This window comes from Camelina sativa, chromosome 20 (genome assembly GCF_030686135.1).
Source record: "Camelina sativa cultivar CO46 ecotype springtype chromosome 20, ASM3068613v1".
Classification (NCBI taxonomy): Eukaryota; Viridiplantae; Streptophyta; class Magnoliopsida; order Brassicales; family Brassicaceae; genus Camelina; species Camelina sativa.
In genome coordinates, this window is record NC_141899.1 from 32,198,588 (window position 1) to 32,218,338 (window position 19,751).

Consider the following 19,751-nt stretch of genomic DNA (forward strand, 5'->3'; position numbering starts at 1 on the left):
AATTTTGTTGACACATTCAATTGATGGTGGAGAAGAAAAAAAACACAAATCCCGAGAATTTCGAAATCAACGAGAATCCAAGACGGTAATCGAACAAGGGAAAAAAATTGGTTACATTACCCGGCAACAAAATTAACTTCCTCAGTCGCGAATTGCAGAATAAAAAGAAGAAAGAGAAATTGAAGGGAGATAATTATATTTGGGTGTGTACAAGCGTCAATGAAGTTCGCTAGTCCAAAGGTTGAGTAATTTGTTGTTGTCTTCATTGGTGATGGGATCGAATCCAAATTTTGTGAATTGAAAAAAATACAATACGACAATGTTTAGTTAACGTTGACTTTATTTTTCAGTTGATTTGAGGACGTGCTTTTTTTGGTCAAGTCAATAAAAGTTAATCGTTACCACCAAGTCGATAAAAGTTAATCTTTACAAAGTTAACTAAAGTTATCTATTTAATCTACCACAAATTCATGCTTTTTCAACATTTTTGATAAGTTCAAGATTCTTATGACATTTTTTCCATAAAACAATAATAATATATTACAATTATGCAATCAAAGAGATCAAGATCTTGAGAGACAATATAATTCTTGGACCAATCGCTTAGGTTACGATTTGTAAAGTTTTGATTGATTTGGAGTTTCTATTTTTTTCTTGTGTTTGTAATTAGGTTATGTCATAATCTTGAGAGACAATGTAGTTCTTGAAAACGACTTTAGCAAGGAATCAGAACTGCTATTGTTTTTCTCTCTCGGAATGATTCAATAAAATTCCATATGAGTTTTGGATGATACTTTATAAGCTCCTGAATTCTCGCAACTATAGTAGGAAGGCAACAATATTTATGTAGCAAAATCATCAGTGCAACTATAAATCGTCATAAATAAAGCTGAAGCAATATTATTGTGAATTTTAGTAATTATTTTTTAGTGCTCAAATATTTTACGACAATGGTCAAAAAAAATTGTGATGGGGGTTAGTTTTAATGGATTGACACAGGCCGGAGCAGTCGTGGCTGCTGAGTTCGTCGGAGTTCTTGTCGCCACGTTAGCGGTGAATGGGATTTTAGGACCAGAAGCTCAGAAATCGTAGGCTTGAAAGATTCTAATGTACTTTTTGTGTTGGAAATAAAAGAAAGATTTGTCTACATTGTTTGTGTTAATCAGATTTTGTAATATCATAAAGACATAAAGTCATAAAACCCCATACGGCCATACCCAGAGATGAAAAAGATAGAAATTATGTGGTCTATTTTGTTTCTGTTTTCATTTTTATTTCCATCGAAAATAACTACATTGTGTGGCTCATAAAATATACATAGCTATTAAACGTTTCAATTGCTCTCTGATTTTTGATGGCACTCTTCGGTCGATATGGTAATAATATAATTAATTTAATTTTAATTTCAAAATGTTAATTAAAATGTGGAATTTTATATACTTCCTCTGTTCCAAATTATAAAAAAAATTAGTCTTTTTTTTTTTGTTCCATTCTGTAGGATTTTTTTTTTCCAGTTTTTATGCATCAATTATGTTTATTTAGTATGTTATGTCCATTTGTATTCTCTAGTCTTTTTTCTATTAGTTAAATACTTTGAATAAATATTTAATTATATATTTGATGTAAAAATAACAAAACATTTATGATTTCTTAAATCTTGTTTTTTAGCTAGAAAATCTTATATATTGAAACAGTGGAAGTATCATTTCGGTATATTATATTATGGATTTTATTTCCAATAATTTACTCATTACACTATTAAAATTTATTTCAAACACTAGATTTTCATGAAGTATATAAAAATTAAAATCTTGATTAAATAACACAAAACTTTAGAATATCACATATATGATGTATGAATATCATTCATGTTCAATAACACCAAATTTTAATGCTCTGTTTTTTTTTTCCTTTTCTTTGGACAAAATTTTAATGCATAATTTAAAATCAAAGGTTGAATAGTACTAGGCGGTAATTAAACTAATGTTAAAATCCATGATCTTTGAGGGGTTGTCTAAAGAATTAAACTTGGCGATGCTAAATGTGGACAGCCCCAAATTGCAGCAAGAGCATAATAGGTTTGGGTTTTAGAGTGTTCTCATTTTAACATTTCATTTTCATGTATATAAATGAAAACGTGAAGATAAATGTAATCAGGAGTAACTTGTTGTTGTCTTCATTGTTGACTTTATTTATGATCAATTGATTTGAAGATTTGATTTTTTTGGTCAAGTCAATAAAAATTAACCATATAATTTGAAAGTCAACTAAAATTAGCTATTTAATCTACTACAAGCAAAGTTCATGTTTTTCTTTCAATACTTTTGATAAATTCAGAATTTTTATGACATTTTTTCCATAAAACAATAATAATAAATTACAATTATGCAATCAAAGAAATCAAAATCTCATAATTCCAAATTTGTCATTTTCTCTCATTCTCTTTTCCAAGGATTCCATCTACTCTACTGCCACTGGTTTTAATTTCTCTGGGGAAAAGAGGAGCATCCTCCTTCATAACCGGGATGGACTGGAATCACTTATATCAATCTGTAAGTTCTAAGACCAGTCGCTTAGGTTAGAATTTGTGAATTTTGCTTATTCTGAGTTTCTATTTTCTTTTTTGTTTGTAATTAGGCAATGCCCTCATCTTGAGAGACAATGTAATTCTTGAGAACGACTTTAACAAAGAATCAGAATTGCTATTGTTTGTTAGAGACAAATTAGAAGAACAATGCCCTGAGACAATGAAAGAGAGAGCTTCCCTGATATAGTTTCGAGAATTCAGGAGCTTGAAAAGTATCATCCAAAACCCATATGGAATTGTATTGAATCATTCCGAGAGAACACCTGCCCTTCAATTTTCAATGTGCTACAGATCCCCTTGTTCCACGGATGGCTCATTACGGATATGGTACTATTGACTACTTACTAAAGTTTGATTTTTTTTTTGGTTTGTGGTTTGAGTTTGTTTTGTAGTTTTAAACTCATTCACGTTTTTCTATGATATCAGAACGTAGAGTCCAAATGCTATGAAAATATAGGCTGCAAATGGATGCACAAAATTGAAAAAATGGGTTGAACAAAATTAGGTTGAATAATATTCAACTCATTCATCTCCAAAATAGTGGTTTAACAAGTTGAAGATTTTTGCTGTAGGATTAGTTTATTTTTTCAACTTATTGAGTTGAACGGGCTGAATAATTTTTTCCAACCTCTTCAACCTTTATAACGCAAATGGTGAAAGTTGCTTGAATAATTTTTTTCAACATGTTTAATCTCTTCAACCTTGCAACCATTTGCACCCAATATTCCCGGTTCTTCTGATCTGGAAAGGACTATGCTCAATAAGAATGGGGATGTCACAGACTATGGTCTATCTTCTTTGAAAGAAAAGATTCAGTAATCCCTAGAGCTACTCTCTCAAACAAGAGATCACTGCAGTAATTAGGGGTCGAATCCATAGAGACTCAAGATCAAACACAATGGATTATAGAGTTTTGTAATTAGCTAAACAAGTTAATTTAATTAATGAAAAAGCAATGCAAATATTTAAATGAAAGTGTTGTGAGTTCAGAAAATCAAAGGAGTTAAGCCTAGGGAATTTCTCAGGAAATTATGAAATATTAAATCAATAAATTAATTAAGGTTCAAACAATAAAGATCAAATCTAGAACTCTAAACTTTTGGTAAAATAATCAGTTCTCACTGCAATTATAATCTAAATTTAAAACCAGAAAATCCAAATCCCTTTGTAAAATTCTAAGTTAAAAAACAGCTTTAAGAACAGGTTTACATAAGTTCACAAAATTATTAATTCAAATCTCTTTGTAAGAAATAATTTTGTTCATCAATGGTTTAATCAGGAAAACAATTATATTCTCATATCAATTTATTTCCCTAAGATAACAATTTTAGGTGATCAATCAATTTATTGTGAAGAACAACCAAGGATGAAGATCATAAAAGATTAAGAACCCTAAAAATCACAGATCTAATAAATCATAAAAACCCTATAAAAAACCCTAAACCTAACAAGCAAATTACTCAGACATGTTTAATGAAGAACAAATCTTATTTCTGAATAACATGCAATAGATATTAAAAAGTAAAAGAGGGAGTTCAAGAATCTTCTCTCTACAAAGAATTCAGATCTATCTCTCCCAAAAGCTCTCAATATTTTTTCTCTCAAAAACTGCTAGAAGATAACTTAAGGGTTTCTAAAACTCAAAAAAAATATATATACATCCTAAAACACGTCCAGGGGCTTATGTTGCAATTGTAGAAGACTTTGGGCAAAATTGTAAAACTTCCAATTTTTTGTTCTCTCGTCGGGTAAACAGGAGCGTCGATCGACGCCCTTTTAAGTGGTGTTGATCGATGCTAGGACTCTTATCCGACTCCAACTTGATTTCCTTCGCTAAAATACTCCAAAATGATCCAAATTGTTCCATATTGCTCCATCTATGCCAAAATCCTAGATAACCTGTAAAGACTCAAAAACAACCTAGAAACAAATCAAAAGTCTCAAAAAGCACACTTATATCATGGTTAAAAACCGTAAAAACCATGATATATCAACTCCCCCAGACTTAGCCTTTGCTTGCCCTCAAGCAAAACATAAACTTAGACCTGTGAAAGAGGTTTGAAAACATAGAATTCACTCAACTGCTGGTAACTGATCTTCGCACTCTTCATCGCCTTGACTCTCAAGAACTTACTTCATATACTTTGTCAATTGAAAAGCATCAACATTCCTTACTCAAATCCCACAATCCTCTGGAATCTCTAGTCTCACCATTGCCATCTCATTACATAAATTAAAGCAAGTATAGGTGAGTTCTTACCTTGGTGTATTCAAACATTGGCATATGGACTCTCTTCAGGCCAAGACATTCTTCTTACATCTCTTTTCTCTCCCTTTTCTCACTTCCAATTTTTTTCTTTTCTTATTTTTTCTCTAATCAAAGGTGTAAGCGAATACCAGGGTCATCGGTAATTTACCTACCCCTCGCTTCCAAGCTTTGTGTGATTATTTGACTCAAGAGTAGAATAATGAGGTCACTGGTAATTTACCTACCTCTCTAGACTGATCAAAATCATCTCATCTTTTATTCTCTCTTCTTTTTTTCTGATTTTTTTTTAAGCACTGAAGGGAAGAGAGAGGGGAGACATACTTTGAAAAAGTGCACTGTCTTGTATGGCCCGAAGAAGAAGTCTAGTCCACTGATGTCCAACTCCAAAGTAAGAGATTAAGTCTGGTTAAAATCCTGATAAAACTTGAGACAGCGTTGGTTGAACTAGATATCCTTTGAATAAGGGCTTTCAGGATTGTTGATGCAGCTCATAGTCTTTCCATACTTCAGTTCTGAGGTCAAGCTTAGTCAAGAATCATTAGAGTGTTAGCCAAAGTACAAGAACCATTAGTTAGAGATCATAATTCAACAGAAATTTTTGAAAATTTTGACTCAATAAAAACAAAAATACGGTTTTGACACAAGACACAGAAACCAAGTTAGTAGTTAGTACTAACCTCCCCCAGACTTAAACAACACTGTCCCCAGTGTTATCAAGCAAGGGAAAAGTCAAGAAACAAAAATGTGTTGAAAAGTTGAATGAAAAATTGAACAGATTCTCGGGTTACCCATTGGCGCCGACCGATGCCATTCAAGGCAGCATCGATCGATACCCTTGGCGAGTGGTGAATTTTTGGCCGAATCTCCTTGTTAGTTGCAGTTAGTTGTGTGTGTTGTTGGATCAATCCTTTGATGTTAATTCTGTTAAGAAGCACTCAAACACAAACACAGGTTAAAAGCAACATGATAGAGAGATAGTTCATAAGTTCAAACAACTTTCAAACACAAAATGACTCAAAGCAAGAATAAAAATGACTCAAACCTAAAAAGGGAAAAAGATAAAGAAAAACCATGATCAGAAGCTAAAACTCAGCAGAAACATCATCATCATCCTCATCATCATCATCAACATCATCATCGGAGACAGGATCAGCAGATGGTGAAGATAGCGAAGGTGACCTGCGCTTAGTACGCCTGGTAGGACGAATTCAGCCACACTGAGAAAGTCGAGCCATGCCATTCCAGATGGCACGCAAAGCAGAAACCACATAAGTCTGATGAGCTCCCTGGTCCATAGTGGCGGGATCCTGCGGTGGCTCTGGAAACTTAAGTGTCGCGGTCCCAGACGAAGAACCAAACTCAAAACCCCCAGCAGGGTTAGGAGCAGCTGCAGCAGCAGAAGTAGTCCGCGGAGTGCGATGGCGACGGGAAGGAGCAAAAGCAACGTAGTCATCTGCAGAAGGGAGAAAACGTAACTGCTCAGGATCACTACCAAAGGTAGTAAGATCAGGTCGTGGAAGGCGAACAAAGTGCTCTCCTGTGTCATCAACAAACCTCCACAACAAACCCGGTTTCAGCCAGTGTGCACTCCTCAAATACTGCTCATCCATAAGATGTCTCCTAGTGACAACACTATAACCATCAGTAGGAATTCTCTTGAACTGAAGAATAGCAGTAATAAGGCTCCCCACAGCCTATTTCTTAGCTCCAGTACCCAGAAATGGCTTGGTCTGCAGATCAACCAAGTAGTGTGCAAAAACAGCTCCAAAGTTGAGGAGCATAGGGTCACGACGCTCAGCAATAGACATAGAAGGAAGCATGTTGCAAACACCACAACTCAAAAAGTAAAGCTCTGCAGCTCTCATCTTGTTAGGCTCCTTCTTACACTGAAAAGTGGTAGCAACAGCTCTAAGGACATATCTGAGTACAGGATGGCGGACATCTGATTGAAGCATCTTCTTGGAATTATACACACCAAGTCCTATGTAAGACCACAAAGGAGAGAGATCCTCATAATGCTTGGGCAAAGCAACTTTCCGATAATATCGAGTCCAACGAAATACATCACAAATATGAGCAAAAGTGATACTATAAGGCATTCTGTTAATGAAGAAATGCAATTCACCGTCTCTTGCCATTGGTGCCTGCTCATTCTGATAAGTGATCCCAACAGATGCCATGAATTGTCGCACTGAGTCCGGATACAAATCATACTGCCTAGTACAGATGGTTCCTAAACTCATCTTATCAAGCAAAGCCAAGACCTCATCATGAATTTCCAACCTATGAAGAATAACAAGATCAACAAACCTTTTAGGCTCAATCTCAACTCCCAGCCATGCATTGTAGAGCATTATCTCATAATCTCCCTAAACACCCACTAGCCTATTGATGAATTCAGGTTTGCTAAGCTCAGGAAGCTTGTTCTTGGGCCATTCTCTCTCAGTTGGAATTGGTTGATGCTCTTCTTTTGGCCATGGAACCGAGATTGGATGGGAGATGGAAGAAAGAGATCAGGGAGAGTCGTGGAAGCTCTCGTCAGAGGTCGTGGAGGCGGAGGAGCAGTCGCCCGAGCTGGCGGAGGCGGACGGCGAGTGGAGCGAGAAGATGAAGCTTCGCGGTCGTCGGTTCGCGGCTTTTTGTTGGGGGCCATCACTCCGAAACCCAAAATTGACACCGGATCCAGGTAGAGGAGAGAAAATCGAGTGCATTAGAGCTTTGAATCACTCAAAACGGAGCTGTATCGAGAGAGTTATGAGCAATCTAGGGTTAGCTTGTATTTTGTCGAATGGAGGAAGAAGAAGAAGACTCGCGATTTTAATCGTCTGTTCCTCGGGTTTAAGTGGTATCGACCGATGCCCATTTAAGTGGTATCGATCGATGCTTCTTCTATTCGGTCCGGCCCATTTTTGATCACAAGCCCAATAAGCTTGAAACACAGCAAAATCAAACCCAATGGCCCGTTTTCTCGTCTCTGGTCCATAATAGTGTCGACCGATGCCCATTTAAATGGTATCAGTCGATGCTAGCTCTGATCAATGATAATAGATACTTTTCCCATCAGTTTTTTTTTTTCCTCAAAAAATGAAAACTCAAAACCAAAAATTAATATGTTAGTAATCCTAAAAGCAAAAATTCAAAAATAATTAAATCCTACCAGTGGGTTACCTCCCACTCAGCGCTTATTTTAAGTCATTAGCTTGACTTGGCAGCGGATTAGGCAGAGGGTGCATCATCCAAACGCACAATGTGTCCGTCTGGTATCTCAGCTTTTGCCCAATAGTGTTTCACCCTTTGGCCATTAACAGTAAATTTCTCTCCTTTGGAGTTCAACAGCACAATAGCTCCATATGGTCTAACCTCTTGAACAGTAAAAGGACCAGATCAGCAGGAACGCAGCTTTCTAGGAAACAGCTTCAAGCGAGAGTTGTAAAGGAGCACCTGGTCATTTGGCTCAAATTGTCTGGAGATGATCTTCTTATCATGATAAGCCTTGGTTCTCTCCTTGTACAGCTTGGAATTCTCAAATGCATGAAATCTCAGCTCATCCAACTCATTCAACTGCACTAACCTTCTCTCTGAAGCTGTCTTGGCATCAAAATTCATCAACTTAATTGCCTAGGCTGCCTTGTGCTCTAACTCCACTGGTAGATGACATGTTTTTCCATAAAGCAGATGGAAAGGTGTGGTGCCAGGTGGTGTCTTATATGCAGTTCTATAAGTCCAAAGTGCATCATCAAGCTTCATAGCCCAATCTTTCCTTGTAACACCCACTGTTTTCTCTAGAATCTCCTTAATCTGCCTGTTGGAAACTTCAACTTGTCCACTGGTCTGAGGATGATATGGAATAGCTACTCTATGTTGAACACCATACTTTTTCAGCAGCTTCTCAAACACTTTATTGATAAAGTGTTTACCTCCATCACTGATGACAATTCTAGGAACTCCAAACCGCGGGAAGATAATTGTCTTAAACAGCTTAAGAACCACAGCAGAATCATTCGTTGGACTTGCAATTGCTTCAACCCACTTGGAGACATAGTCAACAGCCACTAAGATGTATTGATTCTTGTAAGAAGAAGGGAAAGGTCCCATAAAGTCAATGCCCCAGCAATCAAAAACTTCAACCTCAAGGATAAAGTTTTGTGGCATCTCATGCCTCTTACTAATCTGACATTTCCGCTGACAAGCATCACATCTAGAGACAAACTCATTAGCATCCTTGACCATTGTTGGCCACCAAAACCCAGCTTGTAGAACCTTAGACACTGTCTTGAAGGTAGCAAACTGTCCAGCATAATCTGATCAATGGCAATGAAATAGAACATCAGGAACCTCTGTCTCAGCTAGACATCTTCTGTAAACACCATCACTACAATGCTTATACAAATAAGGCTCATCCCAATAGTATCTCCTTAGCTCTCTTAAGAACCTCTTCTTATTATAGCCTGTGAATTTGTCTGGTTCTACTTCTGCAGCAAGATAATTGGCAATATCAGCATACCAAGGTTGATTGGAGCTAGCCACAGCAGCTAAATCCCCATCATTCGACCAATTTGTTTCGGGAAACAAAGGGTGTCGATCGATGCTAGGTTGGTGTCGATCGACACCATATGCATCTGAAACCATATTCTTCAAGTCATCAGTCCGAAACCCAGTATCAACGAAATAAACATGCTCTTCAGGTAGACAATCACGAATTGGGACATCATCATCAATCCTAATCCTTGACAAATGATCAGCAACACCATTCTCTATCCCCTTCTTATCCCTCACTTCAATGTCAAACTCTTGTAGAAGAAGAATCCATCTCAAAAGTCTAGGCTTACATCCTTCTTCTGCATCAAGTACCTTAATGCAGCATGATCAGTATGAACAATGACTTTTGAACCAACCAGATAAGATCTAAACTTCTCAAAAGCAAACACCACAGCCAACAACTCATTCTCTGTTGTTGCATAATTTCTTTGTGCCTCATTAAGTGTCCTGCTTGCATAGTAGATTGCATGAAGCTTCTTATCTATTATTTGTCCCAGCACTGCCCACTGCAAAGTCACTAGCATCACACATTATGGAAGATCCCAATCTGGTGGCTGAACAATAGGTGCACGCACAAGCTCCTTCTTAATCCTCTCAAAGGCTATGCGACATTCATCAGTGAATTCAAACTTGACATCTTTGCACAACAAAGCAGAAAGTGGTCTTGCTATCTTGCTGAAATCTTTGATAAAACGCCTATAGAATCCTGCATGTCCAAGAAAACTCCTCACTGCCTTCACATTCTCTAGTAGTTGAAGACTTGTCATCACCTCTATCTTAGTGCGGTCAACTTCTATTCCAGCTTCTGAAACCCTGTGGCCAAGCACTATGCCATCTCTAACCATAAAATGACATTTTTCCCAGTTAAGTACCAAATGCTTCTCTTCACATCGAGCTAGCACCTTGCAGAGGTTGTCCAAACAGCTTTTGAACGAAGATCCATAAACTGAAAAATCATCCATGAACACCTCCATTAATCTTCAATCATATCAGTGAAGATAGACATCATGCATCTCTGAAATGTTGCAGGAGCATTACAGAGTCCAAAGGGCATTCTGCGGTAAGCGAAGGTACCATTGGGACAAGTGAAGGTGGTCTTCTCTTGGTCATCAGGATGAATAGGAATCTGGAAAAAGCCTTAGTAACCATCTAAAAAAGCAGTAGTATGGATGATTAGCTAACCTCTCCAACATCTGGTCAATGAAAGGAAGTGGGAAGTGATCTTTCCTTGTTGCAGCATTCAGCTTCCTGTAGTCTATGCACATCCGATGACCAGTAATTGTCCTTGTAGGGATCAGCTCATTCTTGTCATTCTTCACCATTGTGACTCTACCCTTCTTAGGAACAACATGTACCGGACTAACCCAATTGCTGTCAGATATTGGATAGATGATCCCAGCATTCAGCAGCTTCATGATCTCCTTCTTGACAACATCTTGCAGATTCGGATTCAGCCTCCTCTGATGCTCAATGGATGTCTTAGCTCCCTCCTCAAGATGAATCCTATGCATACATAAGTCTAGAGAGATTCCTGCAATATCATCAAGAGAATAGCCAAGAGCCTTGCGAAACTTGCGCAGTTTGCTTAGCAATAAAGTGAGCTCTGCATCGTTCAAGGAAGCACTAACAATAACAGGATAAGAAGAGTTCTCACCTAGAAATGCATACCTTAAACCTGCAGGAAGTGGCTTGAGGTCAAGCTTTGGAGCTTTTTCAAGACTCCAATCAGAAAGCTTTGCAGCTTGTGAAGAAGTACAAACCAATTCCTCTTGTGCAACCAGCTTCTTCACTTGTTCATTAACATCAAGCAGTTTGACATACCCAGCAGCAATGTCATCTAGATGCTCAGCTTCTTCAGCAGAAGCAACCAATGCTCTCTCTAATAGATCCTCAGGATGCAGCTCCTGGAATATCTCTTCAGCCAGATTAGGCAATGTGTCTACATAGAATGTCTGGCCATCAATGGTTGGCCTCTTAACCAGCTTCTCTATGTCAAAGCGCATTTGTAAATCACCAATGTTGAGACCAATCTGACCCTTCTTCACATCAATTATAGCTCCAACAGTGGCTAAGAATGATCTTCCCAGAATAAGAGGGTCCTTGGGTTCCTCCTCATAATTTAATACCACAAAATCAGTAGGTATCAAGCATTCACCAATCTTAATTGGAACATCTTCAAGAACACCATCTGGAATACGAACAGACCAGTCAGCAAGGATGAGAGTGAGCTTAGTAGGCTGGAAGTCTGTCATTCCCAGGCTGAGTGCTACTGATCTTGGCATTAGGTTGACACTAGAACCAAGATCACACAAAGATCTAGCAAATCTGTCAGTGAATATAGTGCAATCAAGAACAAAGCTCCCTGGATCAGGAAGTTTTTCTGGGATCTTGTTCTGAATGATGGCACTGACTTGGGCTGATATCATCATAACTCCTTGCTCAGCATTAAAATCCTTGGTTACCATCCTCTTGACATATCTCCTAAGCATTGGAGAAGTCTTAACAGCATCAACCAAAGGCAACTCAATAATAAGCTTATCCATCATGGCTTTGCACTTAGCATCATCTAGCTCTTGTTTAGACTTCCTTGGATTCTTGGGGAATGGAACCTTAGGTGTGTAGACTCTTTCTACAACTGGAGTGGAAGATTTTGCGAGTTTAGGTTCGGTCCGTGAAGGGTGTCGATCGATGCCACCTTGTTGGTGTTGATCGATGCCTTGTTCTGGGATTTTGTCCGAAACTTCGGATGGTGTGGGCGCCGACCGATGCCCATGTGTGTCGGTCGATACTGGCTCAGCAGAAACATCCTCTTCGTCTTCTACATCAATCAACTCCTGTAGATCATCAGTTTGATTCTTCTGGGGTATAGGATGGAGTTGTTTGCCACTTCTCAAAGTCACTGCATTGCAAGAATATTATAGGATTTGATTCAGTTCTTGAAGGAAGATAACCTTCTTGCCTTTTTACAGACCCAGCAGTCTGCGCAACCTGACTTTCCAGCTTCTTGACATGAATGTTCAAAGCTTCAAACTTCCCATTAAGATCAGTGTAGACATTATCCAGCTTCCCATTGAAAGTCACTGTCATTTGCTCTTGACCTTGCAAAAGCTGTTCAAGCATAGCTTCCATCTTACTAGTTTCAATTGACTTAGGAGGTGGAGACTGATATGAATTGTTGCCATAAGTCCTTGTGTATCCACTGTTTTGTTATTGCTTCTGATATTCAGGTTTGGGTGTGAAACCAGAAGAATTGCCCTGAAAGTTACTGCGCTGGCTGTTTCCACTGTAAGGCCTACTACCTTGCTGATTTCCAAACCGTTGTCCCTGATTCCCATAGACATAGTTCACCTCCTCTTCCTCATGATCTCCTTGTTCAGGTTCTGGTTCATATGTCTCAACTTCAGCAGCAAAGTGAACAGATTTCTTACCCAAAAGGAGATTATGCACTGAATCCAGCTTAGCATTAACAGAAGCTAACTGGTTTGAATCATATCCTCCATGTAATCTTTTCCTTTCAGCATTTGCTCTCTTAGTACTATTGCTAGCAGCTAAGTTCTCAATCAAACATTCAGCATCTTCTGGAAGTCTTGTCTTGAAATTCCCATGACTTGCAGCATCTAAAGCCAACTGATACTCCCAGTCACACCTTCTGAAGAAGATACTTAGCAATTGAACCTTTGAGAAACCATGGTGTGACAGTCTTTTTGGTAAGCCTTGAATCTCACCCAAGCTGCTTTGAAAGCTTCATCTGGTCTTTGCTTGAAAGAAGACAGCTTGATTCTCAACTCATCTGACATTGCATCATCATAGAAGTAGTTGAGGAAGGCCACCTTGACATCACGCCAACTTGTCAATGATCCAGCTGGCAGCTGTTTCAACCACTGAGATGCTTCTCCTGCAAGTGAGTAAGGGAAGAGTTTGCAGATGATGTAGTCCTCAGTCACCCCATTAGCCTTGATGCTAGTCACCAGATCCTCAAAATGCTCAATGTGGTCCAAAGCTTCTCATTGGGCAAAGCAGAGAAAGGTCTCTGCCCAACTAGTTGAAAGTACGCAGGTTTCAACTCAAAATCGTTCCTCTGGAATGGAGGAGGAACAATAGCGGACCGGTTCTCATACACCAGATCAGCCTGGTTGTGGTCAGCAATGGTCTGGATCAGGTCTTGGTTTTGCTCCTATCGTCGAACAGGGTTGTGGACGTGGTTGGCAGCTCCACGTCCGTCTGCAGGAAGGGGGTGTCGATCGATACCACCTGGTTGGTGTCGATCGACACCAAGATTCGGATCATCAACGACACCAGCTTGCTGGTTCACGACAGCCTGCTCGTTGACAACAGGTTCGGCAATCACATTGCCTTCAGCATCAATCTTTTGTCCTAGCTCATTGCGCAAGTGGCTCTCTTGATCGCTCAGAACACCTGCCTCATCACGCATCAGAATGATCGGATTAACCATCTTCAGAGATTTGGCTGGTTTTCTGTTCTCACGCTCAAGTTTTCCCAACTCTTGGTTTGAAAGATTCACAGTAGGACCAGACTTGTTGCTCCTTGTGTGAGGTCTAGGAGGCATGCACCTCAAACACCAAAGAGAAGAAAAAACAAAAACGTGTAAGTAGAAAATAAAAAGAAAAATTTAGACGAAATTAAAAACTCAAATCTAATGGTAGATCAGAGAGTCCCCGGCAACGGCGCCAAAATTTGATAAGCTCAAATTAATCCCTAGAGCTACTCTCTCAAACAAGAGATCATTGCAGTACTAGGGGTCGAATCCACAGAGACTCAAGATCAAACACAATGGATTATAGAGTTTTGTAATTACGCTAAACAAGTTAATTTAATTAATGAAAAAGCAATGCAAATATTTAAATGAAAGTGTTGTGAGTTCAGAAAATCAAAGGAGTTAAGCCTAGGGAATTTCTCAAGAAATTATGAAATATTAAATCAATAAATTAATTAAGTTTCAAGCAATAAAGATCAGATCTAGAACTCTAAACTTTTGGTAAAATAATCAGTTCTCACTGCAATTATAATCTAAATTTAAAACCAGAAAATCCAAATCTCTTTGTAAAATTCTAAGTTAAAAATCAGCTTTAAGAACAGGTTTAGATAAGTTCACAAAGCTATTAATTCAAATCTCTTTGTAAGAAATAATTTTGTTCATCAATGGTTTAATCAAGAAAACAATTATATTCTCATATCAATTTATTTCCTTAAGATAACAATTCTAGGTGATCAATCAAGAATTATTGTGAAGAACAACCAAGGATGAAGATCATAAAAGATTAAGAACCCTAAAAATCACAGATCTAATAAATCATAAAAACCCTATGAAAAACCTTAAACCTAACAAGCAAATTACTCAGACATGTTTAATGAAGAACAAATCTTATTTCTGAATAACATGCAATAGATATTAAAAGTAGAAGAGGGAGTTCAAGAATCTTCTCTCTACAAAGAATTCAGATCTATCTCTCCGAAAAGCTCTCAATAATCTTTCTCTCAAAAACTGCTAGAAGATAACTTAAGGGTTTCTGAAACTCAAAAACAATATATATATATATACATCCTAAAACACGTCCAGGGGCTTATGTTGCAATTGTAGAAGACTTTGGGCAAAATTGTAAAACTTCCAATTTCTTGTTCTCTCGTCGGGTAAACAGGAGCGTCGATCGATGCCCTTTTAAGTGGTGTTGATCGACGCTAGGACTCTGATCCGACTCCAACTTGATTTCCTTCGGTAAAATGCTCCAAAATGATCCAAATTGTTCCATTTTGCTCCATCCGTGCCAAAATCCTAGATAACATATAAAGACTCAAAAACAACCTAGAAACAAATCAAAAGACTCAAAAAGCACACTTATATCATGGTTAAAAACCGTAAAAACCATGATATATCACAAACCGCGGGAGAAACCCCTGCAAAGTAAGCTGTAGTTTTCTCCGTACTGATCTTCAGACCCGAACATTTGGCAAAAGTTTCAAACACCTGAACAATGCCTTCAATAGAACGAACTGAACCATCGGAGAACACCAGTAAATCATCAGCAAAACTAAGGTGAGTTAACACTACAAGAAAACACGCGTTTTGCGAGGAACTGTTGCGACGGACAACAGCTCTCGCAAATTTGCGGTGGATTTGCGAGGAAAATACGAGAAACAAAAAATCCCTAGCAATGCCCTCGCAAAATTGCGAGGAAGCCAATCGTCGCAAATTCGCTGCTCATTTGGGAGGCATTTACGACAAATTCACAGGGAAAGTCACCTTCCTCGCAAATCAATCGCAAAATTGCGACGCATTTGCGAAAACATTATCCATAGCAAAATTGCTATGGACATGCGAGTGATTTACGAAAGCCATAGCAAATCCATTGCAAAATTAAGAATTTTTTTATATATATAAATATTACAAAACTTAATATAATTATTCTGAAATATATTTCAATGTGTTCATAAGGTGAATTATTCTGAAATAAATTATTCTGATGGTTTTTATAATTAAGGTATTCAAGATTTGCGACAAGCTTGCGATGGATTTGCTATATATAAAGCAAATTAGTCGCAAATCCATTGCAAATTACTCAAATCATAGCAATTCCCTCGCAAATGACAACTTTAAACCCTAACCCCTAAACCCTAAAGACTAATTACAATACTATTAATGATTAAAAAGATGAATTCAAGACTTATAATCAAAGATAGGGCAGTGCAACACAAAATTGTTAGAGAATTGGACAATGTTGGAATATTTGTCAAATATTTGTCAAATATTTGTCTCAATGTAATGAACATATGTATGATATAGTGTAGAAGATAGTTAATGATTAGAGGAAGATGCAAAATTAGACAATTTTGGAAATTTTTATGATAGAAAAGAGTATGATGAGGCCATTGGACCTTATAATATACTTGAAAGTTTATTTGACTAATTATTTTAAATTATTTTGATAGTTTTTATAAATTAGTTATTCAGGTTTTGCGACAAATTTGCGACTGATTTGCTAGCTTCTTAGCAAACTAGTCGCAAATCCATCGCAAAACACTCAGATCATAGCAATTCCTCGCAATTGTACAACTTTAAACCCTTGAACCTAAACCGTAAAGACTAATTTCATTACTATTAATGATTAAAAAGATGAATCCAGGATTTATAATCAAAGATAGGGCACAAAAAACAATTTCTAAACCTAAACCCTAAATACTTTGCGAGGGATTTGCTACGGTCCCTCGCAATTCGCTCGCAAATAATCTTATTTTGAATTCTTATTTATGAGCCAAAGTTTCACACATTGGTGGGAAACTAAATTTTTAGTAAATTTAAATTGGTTATTTTTAGTAAATGTAAAATTTTAATAAATTTATCGCAAATCCATCACAAAATACTCAAAACATAGCAAATCCCTCGCAAACATAGCTATGCTCTCTCGCAATTCTCTCGCAATGTCTGGAAATATTAATTACATATTTTTATATGCTTGCTAGGGATTTGCGAGGGGCCATAGCTAATCCATAGCAATATTTGCGAGAGATTTGCGACGCTGTATTTTTCTATATAACTTGAAAACCTAGTTTGAGCTTCGCTCAAACCTCGACTAATCCGCAGCCAAAAGAAAAACCCTAGTTCCCTAATCCGATTTCTTCTCCAATTTCTTCTCTCTTCTCCGATTTCTTCTCTCTTCTCCGATCTCTTCTGTCTTTTCCGCTGAGTCTCCTCCTCTTCTCTCAGTCCCGGTTAACCCTTCTCGAACCCTACTCCTCCTCTTCTCTCTTGTCCTCTGCAACTCTTGTCCGGTTAATCTCCAACTCGATCTCTTCTTTCTTTGCCGGTAAGTCTCCTCCTCTCCCCTTCTAAATTAGGGTTTCAAAATTGGGGATTCAATTTGGGGTTTAGGGTTATTTTTCGATTAGGTTTTTAATTCGATTTTAGGGTTTCAAAATTGGGGATTCAATTTGGGGTTTAGGGTTATGATTCGATTAGGTTTTTAATTCGATTTTAGGGTATCAAAATTGGGGATTCAATTTAGGGTTTAGGGTTATGATTCAATTTGGGGTTTTTAATTCGATTTTAGGTTTTCGAAATTGGGGATTCAATTTTTGTGTTTCTAATCAGTTTTTTTTTTCTGCTTTTAGATGTCTTCTCGAGACCAAAACATTTCTGTAAACCAAAACGTTTACAGAAACTTCATTGCTTCTCAAGGGTTAAGTCCTCCAGTTTCTTCTCGAAGGACACATTCAGCTTCTGCTCCTTCCCAAAGGTTACCTTCTCCCGCTTCTTCCCAAGGTACATCACCGGCGATGCATGCTGATAATCCTCATGGAAGCTCTCCGGCGATGCATGATGAGAATCCTCCTCAGCAATCAACTTCGCGTATGAACAGTATTTCTGTGTCCCAAACTTTTTTCACTTTGGAACAGTTACTTGCAAGTCCCGGGCGTGCTGGCTTACCAAAACTAGATCCTAAGCGACCTCCAAATACTCTTTGGTGAGAATGTTATGTATCTAACCTATAGTTTATCTTTATGTTTTGTATTTTCAATGATCCTCATTCCTTTTATCTTATGTTTTGTAGGTTTGACCAGGATTCTTCGGTTGCTGCTACTATCTGGGCCATTTTTGAAAGAGATTTCAAATCAGCTCATGCCAATTGGACCCAAACACCAGGTCCGGTTGTAAACCGGTGGTTTGAAACTTTTGCGGTAAGTTACAGATTGTTGATGTGTATAAATTATAGATTTTGTTTGTTTATCATTTGATTCTTGTTATGATTCTGATTCTGATTCGTGTTATGTCTTTACAAGCAAACATATAACTGGGATGCGTCCATCAATGGAAGAGTTAGAGCTGAGTTTGAAAAGAAGTTGAAGACCCGGATGTGTGATCAAGTGTCTCGGTGGAAGGGTAAGTGGAAGAAGAAAGGTAATGATGCAATGCCGTGGTGGCTTGATCCTACCGTATGGGATGGCTTGGTCAAGTTTTGGTGTGAACCAAAATCAGAAGCAAAGAGTATCAATGGCCGTAATGCTCGCTATAGTGATCCTAATGGCACCGGAATACATAAGCACCGTTCTGGTCAGACCTCTTTTAAAGCCCGAGCACGAAAGCTTGTAAGTATCTCTGTTTAACACAAGTTCATTATTCATATCATATCTACAATATACTAATATAGTTGTTTCAATTCTCTGTTTTTAGTCTAAGAGTACTGGTGAGCCACTACCTGATTTCCTGCGACTACTAGAAGACACTCATAGGAAACCTGATGGGTCGTTTGTTGATGGACTGTCTGAGAAGGTGTTCAATGAAGTGTCGTCAAAGATAGCTGAAGCTGAGTCTGAGCTAATATCAGCGGATAACATGGAGAGTAGTGCTTCTGGTGGGTTATCACTAATTGTGAAGAACCAAATTTATACCGAGGTAAAACATGCTTCATTGTTTATGTTAATGTTTGTATTTGTGTTTGTGTTTGTGTAAACACTTATGTGTGTATATGTTTATGTTTGTGTAAACACTTATGGTGTGTATATGTTTTGTTGGCAGGTTGCTCCGAAGAAAAAGAACCGGATATATGGTGTTGGTAACATGCAAGCAGAAGCATCTTCAGCTCAGATTGTTCAACCGCCTCCTCCTTCTGAAGATCCACTTGTTCTAGCTGCGAAGCTTGCTGCTGCCGAAGCTGTTCTTGCAACTCAGGCAACTCAACTACAGGCCAATGCACAGACGATGCAAGAAAATGCAGTGAGGATGCAAGAAAATGAGCTGAGGATGCAACAAAATGATCTGAAGATGCAAGAAAATTCAGAGAAGATGCATAGTTATGATGCATACTTTGATTATCTTGCATCTAAAGATCCAGAGTTTGCTGCTAGATTTCGCCGAGAGGATTCACCGGCCAGACATGCCACCGGAGATGGAACCACCGGACAGTAAACACTGATGAACTTGTTTTGTAAAACTTAGTGTAACACTGATGAACTCTCATCTATTTTTGTGTAGAACAAAATCGGTTATTATGTTTTGTTATTGTAAATTTAGTACTTCTAATTACAACTTTAATTTGCTTAAGTACAAGGTTTAATTATAATTACAGGTTTAATTTAATTAAGCTTACAAAATGAAAATTCTAATTTTTTTTTTCACCGTTATTATAATTTGCGACGGAAATATTAATTGCAAAAGCATCGCAAATTTGCGAGGGATTTACTAGAAACACAATTGCTAGGATATTGCTAGAAAAGTAGTTCCTCGAAAATGCGTGGGATTTGCGAGGGACAACGTTTCCTCGCAAAAATTGCGAGGGAATTGCAACGTTGACCGATTTGCGAGACGCGATTTGCAAGGAACGGACTTTCCTCGCAAATATCTCG

The 19,751-nt window shown here is 37.9% G+C and overlaps 1 protein-coding gene across 2 annotated transcripts; it reads left to right on the forward strand.

Moving 5' to 3' along the window:
- The first annotated feature begins 2,387 nt into the window (after positions 1 to 2,387).
- On the forward strand, positions 2,388 to 19,449 carry LOC147919734 (uncharacterized). 2 transcript variants are annotated; one of them, XM_087505960.1, is made up of 7 exons: positions 2,388 to 2,552; positions 2,638 to 2,914; positions 17,520 to 17,872; positions 17,960 to 18,086; positions 18,189 to 18,494; positions 18,580 to 18,801; positions 18,925 to 19,449. In XM_087505960.1, the coding sequence occupies exons 2-7, from the start codon at positions 2,912 to 2,914 to the stop codon at positions 19,312 to 19,314; spliced, it is 1,401 nt and encodes a 466-aa protein (XP_087362086.1). In that variant the 5' UTR covers positions 2,388 to 2,552; positions 2,638 to 2,911; the 3' UTR covers positions 19,315 to 19,449. The 2 variants fall into 2 exon arrangements, with proteins under 2 accessions (XP_087362086.1, XP_087362087.1); XM_087505961.1 differs by lacking the exon at positions 2,388 to 2,552 and adding an exon at positions 16,872 to 17,215 and having other exon boundaries at positions 2,648 to 2,914.
- Positions 19,450 to 19,751: the final 302 nt, after the last annotated feature.

Excerpts from the sequence above, each read along its gene's own strand:
- LOC147919734 (XM_087505960.1), top strand. Across the intron at positions 18,495-18,579 it reads AAGCCCGAGCACGAAAGCTT|TCTAAGAGTACTGGTGAGCC; the intron begins GTAAGTATCTCT and ends CTCTGTTTTTAG. Across the intron at positions 18,802-18,924 it reads AGAACCAAATTTATACCGAG|GTTGCTCCGAAGAAAAAGAA; the intron begins GTAAAACATGCT and ends TTTTGTTGGCAG.